At 45.2% G+C, this 8,859-nt stretch overlaps 1 protein-coding gene across 2 annotated transcripts; it reads right to left on the reverse strand.

The window, feature by feature from the left end:
- Positions 1–1,355: 1,355 nt before the first annotated feature.
- On the reverse strand, positions 1,356–6,871 carry LOC127651669 (RNA exonuclease 5-like). Of its 2 annotated transcripts, XM_052137620.1 has the most exons (19): positions 6,574–6,871; positions 6,418–6,497; positions 5,813–5,942; positions 5,623–5,725; positions 5,291–5,401; positions 5,128–5,216; positions 4,166–4,281; positions 3,935–4,073; positions 3,750–3,844; positions 3,572–3,674; positions 3,416–3,507; positions 3,206–3,335; positions 3,017–3,124; positions 2,795–2,932; positions 2,620–2,712; positions 2,308–2,527; positions 2,051–2,226; positions 1,643–1,740; positions 1,356–1,550 (listed from the first exon to the last, which is right to left on the reverse strand). In XM_052137620.1, the coding sequence occupies exons 1-19, from the start codon at positions 6,670–6,672 to the stop codon at positions 1,487–1,489; spliced, it is 2,184 nt and encodes a 727-aa protein (XP_051993580.1). In that variant the 5' UTR covers positions 6,673–6,871; the 3' UTR covers positions 1,356–1,486. The 2 variants fall into 2 exon arrangements, with proteins under 2 accessions (XP_051993580.1, XP_051993578.1); XM_052137618.1 differs by having other exon boundaries at positions 2,795–3,124.
- Between the last annotated feature and the right edge of the window lie 1,988 nt (positions 6,872–8,859).

Raw genomic sequence — 8,859 nt, forward strand, 5'->3', positions numbered from 1 at the left:
TTCACTGCTGCTCCTCACAGACTCATTTCACTGCTGCTGCTCCTCACAGACTCATTTCACTGCTGCTGCTCCTCCTCTACAAACTCATTTCACTGCTGCTGCTGCTCCTCACAGACTCATTTCACTGCTGCTGCTCCTCCTCACAGACTCATTTCACTGCTGCTGCTCCTCCTCTACAAACTCATTTCACTGCTGCTGCTGCTCCTCACAGACTCATTTCACTGCTGCTGCTGCTCACAGACTCATTTCACTGCTGCTGCTGCTCCTCCACAAACTCATTTCACTGCTGCTGCTCCTCCTCCACAAACTCATTTCACTGCTGCTCCTCAGACTCATTTCACTGCTGCTGCTCCTCCTCACAGACTCATTTCACTGCTGCTGCTGCTCCTCACAGACTCATTTGAGTGAGTTTGTGTCACTTATAACGTGCACAAACATTTCCCGATTTGTAACGAGAATCGTTTATAAATCAGCGCTTATGAAAATGTACCACGTACTTTAGTAAGATTTTTTTTTGTCAGAATGAAGAAATGAAAGAGATATACAGTAAATATGATGTTTACTCTAAAATACTGCCTTAACAGGGATAGCACAAAGGTGTGTGTGACCTGCTAAACTTTGGGAAGTATTGAACATTAATGACGTTATCCTAACGATACGCTAGCTAGCATGTTCACCTGCACCAATAAATTTGGATAGGACCGTACATATAAACTACATATTTAAAGAGGCCTCCGACCAGGAGCAACTGATGGAATAAAAGTCAGACTCATAATAACATCAATGAACATGTTTTGACATTAGCCATCAAGCAACTTCAGGTAATAATTTGGCTTTTGAGGAAGGCCTCCAGTTCTAGACATTTAATTGAATAGGCTGCAGTTTTCATTTTGCCCATTTCAATGTAAATCCTGAACTCAAACTTGGGTTTTACTCGTATTTCATTGACCGTGTTTTACATCATAACAGAATTGTTTTTAAATATTCATATTATTTTACATATGTAAATTAGGGATGTGTGAGACTAGTCTGTTATTATTGAATTCACATTAAACTTTTACACTTTGCGTTTTATTGTTTTTATTATTAACACCATTATTTAATGTTTATCTGGAGGATGATTTCATGCTTCTCTCTTTCACTCATGGTGTGCGCAGAACAATGTCCTGATAAAACATGGTGTTACCAAACCCCGTCACACTGATTTATGTGAAACACTAAATGAGCAGATATTACAGGTCAATGTGGAAGTGTATAGGTGAAATTTTTTTTTTAAAAAGAACGCATTCACCCGTGACCTCTGACCTATTCTGTGATTTTCAGCACACAAAGTAATTTCACTGAATCAGCTTTATTTGATCAGTATTAAAATACATTAAAATATCTGTTCTGTATAAACACAAAAGCTTTCATATAAAAACAGATTCAGTGTGTGTTGAGTGTCGGTCACTTCAGCCAATCACAGACGAGCTGAGCGGGTCCAATATTAGAGTGTGTCGTCCTGTTTGATCTGAATGAAGCACAACCCCAGATATTCAACCGCACCACAGCTGTGAACACACACACACACACAGATCTGAAACACTGGAAACATCATGGCAGGTTATGAATATTCACGTGTCATTCATGTTTATGTTTGTACTTTTTCTCTCCTGGCAGAATGACGACGCTCAGGCAGTTTTTCTGCAGGGATCGAAACACTTTCCCCACTTTAGCATCCAGTTTCTTCATCAGACGCTCCTGAAAATCACATGACAACACACACACACACCAGCTGACCAATCAGAGCATCATTTCCTCTTTAATCATGATCATTCACATGAGGAGATAATCAGGTTATGTTCTTAACTAGATTAACCAGCTTCTGAAGTTCTCAGCTTTGTCTCAGATGTTTCTCCTCATACTCTGGACAATATGAGATCAGATCTCTGAGCACTGACACACGTGAGATTCCTGGAGCAACAGTCTTTAATCTCACTGGAGTCTGAGAGGAACAAGAGATAGTAAAGAGATTTCTCTCCTGTGGGAATGATTGACAGCTGTCACTCACGTCACACTCGTCTCTCTGCTCTGTCGTCTCTGAGCCGGTTTCTGTTGTAACGGCGTTTGTGTGCGTCCATGAGGTCATGTGGGTCGGGGTCAAAGCGTGACACACTGATAACTTCCTGTTTCCGATCTGCACTGAAGCGCTCACTGCCACCTGAACGCTCTGAGCGTGCTCAAACCCTACAACACACACACACACACAGAGTTTTCAATGTCAGATATAATGACTGAATGTGAGGTCAGAGGTCAGGAGTGTCTTACTGATGAAGGCGTGTCGGCTGCGTCTCCCAGCATGCTTTGCAGGGCTCATGATGTGTTGAACGGGGCCGAACTGTTTGAACGTCTGCAGCAGGTCGTCGTGGTGACGGCGTTTACGCGACAGGTTACACACGTACATCATGTGATCGTTCAGAGCGTCTGTGTGACGTTCAGTCAAACGCGCGTCCAAATCCAGACAGGACTCGTGTACCGGACGCCGCACCTCCACACACACACACGCACACACGCTGACATCAGGACATTTAAAGCATGATTTAGGAGTATTGGAGCTGTTAGCAGCTGTAAATGTGAAACCTTTGTGTGACAGTTGTTGATGTGATGTTCATTCAGATGTTCTAGAGCGAGCTGAGCTCCTTCAAGATGCTCAAACTCCACAACAGCGTGAACCTGCAGACAGACAGACAGGTGAGACGCTTGTGTGTCTGTGCTCTGATCAACAGTGTGTGTGTGTGTGTGTGTGTGTGTTTACCCCGTGTGCGTTGTGCAGGATTCGTACTGTCCGCAGGCGTCCGCAGCTTCTGAAGAGTTTGTGTATTTGTTTCTCTGTAGTTTCACTGGACAACGGCCCAACAAACAACACACACATCTCCCTCAACCGCTCGCACATCTCAAACATACACACAGAGAGATATAGTACAGTTTCATGTGTGTGTGAAGTGTGTGTATATAGTGTATGATGATGTGTGTGTACCTGCTGTAAATGTTGTCGTCGTGTTGTTGCTGGTGTTTGACTGTATGAGGAGAACTGAAGAACACTGAGTGAGTAACACTGAACCACTCGCCTGAACACACACAACACCTACAGAGAGAGAGAGAGAGACAGCTGTGTTTCATGTGTGTATATAATTAATGTGTGTGTGTGTGTGTGTGTGTGCTGCACCTCTCGGTCAGTGGAGCAGTGATGTCTCCTGCACATCTGATTGGTCAATGAGATGCTTGTGTCTGCTGATCTGCCCAGGAAGAGAGCTGATTGGCCGGATCTGTAGAGGGAGTGTCCGAAGCTGGGAGGGCTTTGATTGGTCAAAGAGGGGTGTCAGACAGGAAGTGTCTTCGGGAAGTTTCATGGGTGAAGCATCAGAAATACGATTACCTGCTGCGACGAGCGCATGACGTCACATGATCACATTCATCCTCACTCACTGGAGACATATCCCACAAATCCTGCAGATGACACGTGACCACCTGAGAGAGAGAGACTGTCACTGTCTGGACACAAGATGAATGAAAGTGCTGGTGTAGTTCTCACCTCTCGGGCTCCTTTACTAATGAAGTACTGAGCTAACTGAAGAGCAGCTAACGCGTCCTCACAGGGGTCGTGACCTGTCCTCTCCTCTGACTGAATCTCTCTCCTGACAAACACACACATGAGGAGGATGAGATTTCAGATTGAAGTGACCTGTGTGAGTGTGAAGGGCTTGACTCACTTCAGAATGACCTCCGCTAAGAGTTTGAGTTTGAATCTTTGGCCGTTCTCTTTACGGTACAGTAGAGACGTGTCGATGACGTGTGGATGAATCAGCTGCAGCAGACAAACATCAAAACATTCATTACACCAATATCCTGCCTCTGTGTGAGTGTTTAAATGCTTTACTCTGTTTCACAAACGCACATTTAAAGCTTGAAGGTCATTGTCCAGAGAATGGCCAACCAGCACCGCGTCCCGTGGCAACAGTTCCAGGAGTCTGGATTGGATGTCTTTAAGTCGTGTGGTTACGGGTGCGAGCATAGACTGTGTGATACCAGAAAACCTGCAACACAAAAACAGATATTAATAAACACACCAAAACCTGCAAACGCACACTTCACAACACTATATATCAGGCCAGTGTGTGTGTTGTACCTGGTGCAGTAGTTTATTATAGGATTCAGTGGTTTGACAAGTTCATCGAGTACACAGCGCCCCCTGCTGTCCACCACAGCAACTCGAGTTAACTCAAGACCAACACGGGTAAAACACTGCAAAACATACACACATTTAGACAGAAAACAGGGCCAATCACAAACAAATCACAGACTAATCACAAACAAATCACAGACTAATCACAAACTAATCACAGACTAATCACAAACAAATCACAAACTAATCACAAACAAATCACAGACTAATCACAAACTAATCACAGACTAATCACAAACAAATCACAAACAAATCACAGACTAATCACAAACTAATCACAGACTAATCACAAACAAATCACAAATCACAAACTAATCACAGACTAATCACAAACAAATCACAAACTAATCACAAACAAATCACAGACTAATCACAAATCACAAACTAATCACAGACTAATCACAAACAAATCACAGACTAATCACAAACAAATCACAAACAAATCACAGACTAATCACAAATCACAAACTAATCACAGACTAATCACAAACAAATCACAAACAAATCACAGACTAATCACAAACAAATCACAGACTAATCACAAATCACAAACTAATCACAGACTACTCACAAACAAATCACAGACTAATCACAAACTAATCACAGACTTATCACAAACTAATCACAGACTAATCACAAACAAATCACAAACAAATCACAGACTAATCACAGACTAATCACAAACAAATCACAGACTAATCACAAATCACAAACTAATCACAGACTAATCACAAACAAATCACAGACTAATCACAGACTAATCACAAACAAATCACAAACTAATCACAGACTAATCACAAACAAATCACAAACTAATCACAGACTAATCACAAAACTGATCGCAAACTAAAAATAGGTGATGTATACTAATCACAGCTGAACAAAGTCTGATTCCAGTCACTCACCATTTCACAGTCCAGTCCAAATAGAGGGCTGTTGTCAGTGATGGGCCCTTCAGCCTGAGTGCACACAAACCCCTCACAGACACACCCACCTGCACAGCATCATGGGAACAGCTGTAAACTCAATCTCTTTGAGAGTATGTTTGTGTGTTAGTGTGTGTCTCACCCTTCACAGGGAACTTATTTTTGATCATTTCCTGCTCAGTCAGCAGGAAGCTCTTCAGTCCTGCAGTCTTCAAACCAAACCGGCGGATCACAGGATGCAACGTCATCACAGCTGTACAACACACACAAACTCATACCACACTGAAGCATGACATCAAAATAACCTGCTGACGTTCACACTCATGGCATGCCTCATTCAGTGAGGACAGACACTGATGGGTCACGTATGGTTAGGTCGCAGAACCACTACAGTCCATGATTGATGGGTTCTTTGAAATTAGTCTCATAAATCGATCTGGTATGAAAGTGTCTGTCAGTAATATGAATGTTCACCTGAGAGTTTGCTCTGTGTTTCTGCAGGTCTTTCAGACTCTGTGATGGGAGTGTTGAAGAGTTCAGACAGCAGGTCACCTGAGCAGGGTGCTAGAGTCCATCTCTGACAACACACACACACACACACACTGATTTCAGCATGTCTTATAAAGTGATCTAGAACACTAGCACTGGTGTTTGAGTCACTCACAGAGCTGTATTTGTTCCTGAGGTGTTTGAAGTGACTGAAGTGTCTGTAGAAATGACTCTGAGTCAGTCCGTCCAGAATCATCACATTCACTCGAGACACTCTGTCATCATCATCACAGACACTGAAACAGCTGAACACACACAATCTGTCAATCAAACAGCAGGTTATTACAGTAGATTTACAGTGTCAGTGTGTATCTGTGTGTATGTGTATAATGTATGTGTGTGTGTGTGTGAGAGAGAGAGAGTGTGTGTGTGTGTGAGAGAGAGAGAGAGACAGTATGTGAGTGAGTGAGAGTATCTGTGTGTGTGTGTGAGAGAGAGAATGTATGTGTGTGTGTGTGTGTGTGTGTGTGAGAGAGACAGTAAGTGAGTGAGAGAGAGAATGTCTGTGTGTATGTGTGTTAGAGAGAGAGAGAGAATGTGTGTGTGTGAGAGAAAGAAAGAGAGAGAGTGTGTGAGTGTGTGTGAGAGAGAGAGAATATATGTGTGTGTGTGTGTGGAGAGAGAGAGAGAGAGTATGGATGTGTGTGTTTGTGAGAGAAAGAAAGAGAGAGAGAGTATGGATGTGTGTGTGTGTGTGTGTGTGTGTGTGTGTGTGTGTACCTGGGCTTCATAACACCGTGAGTGTGTCTGAGTGTGACGTAGTGGATCAGATCACACACGTCCTTCGCCGTCACAACATCCTGACACAACACACACAATATAATTACAGTCACACATGTTCAGTGACATCTATGAGTGAGTGAGTGATCGAGTCACCTGTGAGAGTCTCCGTCTCTTCTCACATGAATCTGTCATCACACTGTCGCGTGTTTTCCTCTTACAGCATGATGATGATGATGATGATGAAGACTCCATCTCTGTGATTCGGTTTGATTTTGGCGTGAACACACTTCAACTGTCACGCTGATCCAGTCTGTGACGTCATCATTCTCATGAGGAACCAGATCCACACCGCTATGACGTCAGCCTCATGTCAATAAATAACGATAAACTTTAATAAATATATAATCACACACGTGTGTTCTCTGATCTACAGCTCGCCCTGCAGCGGGACTCCTCGACCAATCACAGGCTCCTCCTTCTTCTTCTTCTCTTCTTCAAACTCATTGGCTCATTACCGCCACCTATCTCCCACTTGACCATCAGCACTCTTATGCACACATGAACCTCCTCCACCACACTATCTATCTTTACACCTCATTTCCAGCTTCAGCTCCTCCAGCTTCCACATGCAGCCCCTAAGAAAACCATTTCACCTTATATTCGATTAACTAGCCCAGAACCTTCCAGATCTCTCTATAGATATTCTCTTCTCTCCTTCTCCCTCCTGATGGCCAGCCCGTTCCCACTGCTGACTTCACTCGCATTGTCCCATTGCTGTTGCCATAAGTCATTAATATTCTTTGTGATTATATCCACTGTTTCCCTCTCCAATGCTTTCTTATCCAGTGTGTGTGCTTCATTTCCTTTCAACCCTACAAACTCAACATGTATATTATAATGAATATACATCTCGTGGAATATCTGTTACCAAATCCTGTCCTGCATCTGATTACTGATCATTCATTTACATTTACATTTACGCATTTGGCAGACGCTTTTATCCAAAGCGACTTACAGTGCACTTATTACAGGGACAATCCCCCCGGAGCAACCTGGAGTTAAGTACCTTGCTCAAGGGCCCAACAGTGGCATCTTGGTGGTGCTGGGGCTTGAACCCCCAACCTTCTGGTCAGTAACCCTGAGCCTCAACCACTGAGCCACCACTGCCCCCATTCATACTCCCTCACCGTATGTCAACCCCCATACTCCCTCACCGTATGTCAACCCCCCATACTCCCTCACCGTATGTCAACCCCCATCAACCCCACATGCTCCCTCACCGCTCCCTCACCGTACGTAAACCCCCCATACTCCCTCACTGTATGTCAACCCCCCATACTCCCTCACTGTATGTCAACCCCCCATACTCCCTCACCGTATGTCAACCCCCCATACTCCCTCACTGTATGTCAACCCCCCATACTCCCTCACCGTATGTCAACCCCCGTCAACCCCACATGCTCCCTCACCGCTCCCTCACCGTACGTAAACCCCCATACTCCCTCACTGTATGTCAACCCCCCATACTCCCTCACCGTATGTCAACCCCCCATACTCCCTCACCGTATGTCAACCCCCGTCAACCCCACATGCTCCCTCACCGCTCCCTCACCGTACGTAAACCCCCCATACTCCCTCACTGTATGTCAACCCCCCATACTCCCTCACCGTATGTCAACCCCCATACTCCCTCACCGTATGTCAACCCCCATACTCCCTCACTGTATGTCAACCCCCATACTCCCTCACTGTATGTCAACCCCCCATACTCCCTCACTGTATGTCAACCCCCATACTCCCTCACTGTATGTCAACCCCCATACTCCCTCACTGTATGTCAACCCCCCATACTCCCTCACTGTATGTCAACCCCCATACTCCCTCACTGTATGTCAACCCCCATACTCCCTCACCGTATGTCAACCCCCATACTCCCTCACCGTACGTCAACCCCCCATACTCCCTCACTGTATGTCAACCCCCATACTCCCTCACTGTATGTCAACCCCCATACTCCCTCACCGTATGTCAACCCCCATACTCCCTCACTGTATGTCAACCCCCATACTCCCTCACTGTATGTCAACCCCCCATACTCCCTCACCGTACATAAACCCCCCATACTCCCTCACCGTATGTCAACCCCCGTCAACCCCACATGCTCCCTCACCGCTCCCTCACCGTACGTAAACCCCCCATACTCCCTCACTGTATGTCAACCCCCATACTCCCTCACCAGTATGTCAACCCCCATACTCCCTCACTGTATGTCAACCCCCATACTCCCTCACCGTATGTCAACCCCCCATACTCCCTCACCGTATGTCAACCCCCTTCAACCCCACATGCTCCCTCACCGCTCCCTCACCGTGACGTAAACCCCCCATACTGCCTCACTGTATGTCAACCCCCATACTCCCTCACCAGTATGTCAACCCC

Source organism: Xyrauchen texanus, chromosome 11, assembly GCF_025860055.1.
Source record: "Xyrauchen texanus isolate HMW12.3.18 chromosome 11, RBS_HiC_50CHRs, whole genome shotgun sequence".
Classification (NCBI taxonomy): Eukaryota; Metazoa; Chordata; class Actinopteri; order Cypriniformes; family Catostomidae; genus Xyrauchen; species Xyrauchen texanus.

Coding starts and splice junctions, on each gene's coding strand:
- LOC127651669 (XM_052137618.1), bottom strand. CDS start 6,672: ATGGAGTCTTCATCATCATCATCATCATCATGCTGTAAGAGGAAAACA. Junction 3,508..3,571: donor TTAGTAAAGGAGCCCGAGAG/GTGAGAACTACA, acceptor TCTCTCTCTCAG/GTGGTCACGTGTCATCTGCA. Junction 2,227..2,307: donor CAGCCGACACGCCTTCATCA/GTAAGACACTCC, acceptor TGTGTGTTGTAG/GGTTTGAGCACGCTCAGAGC.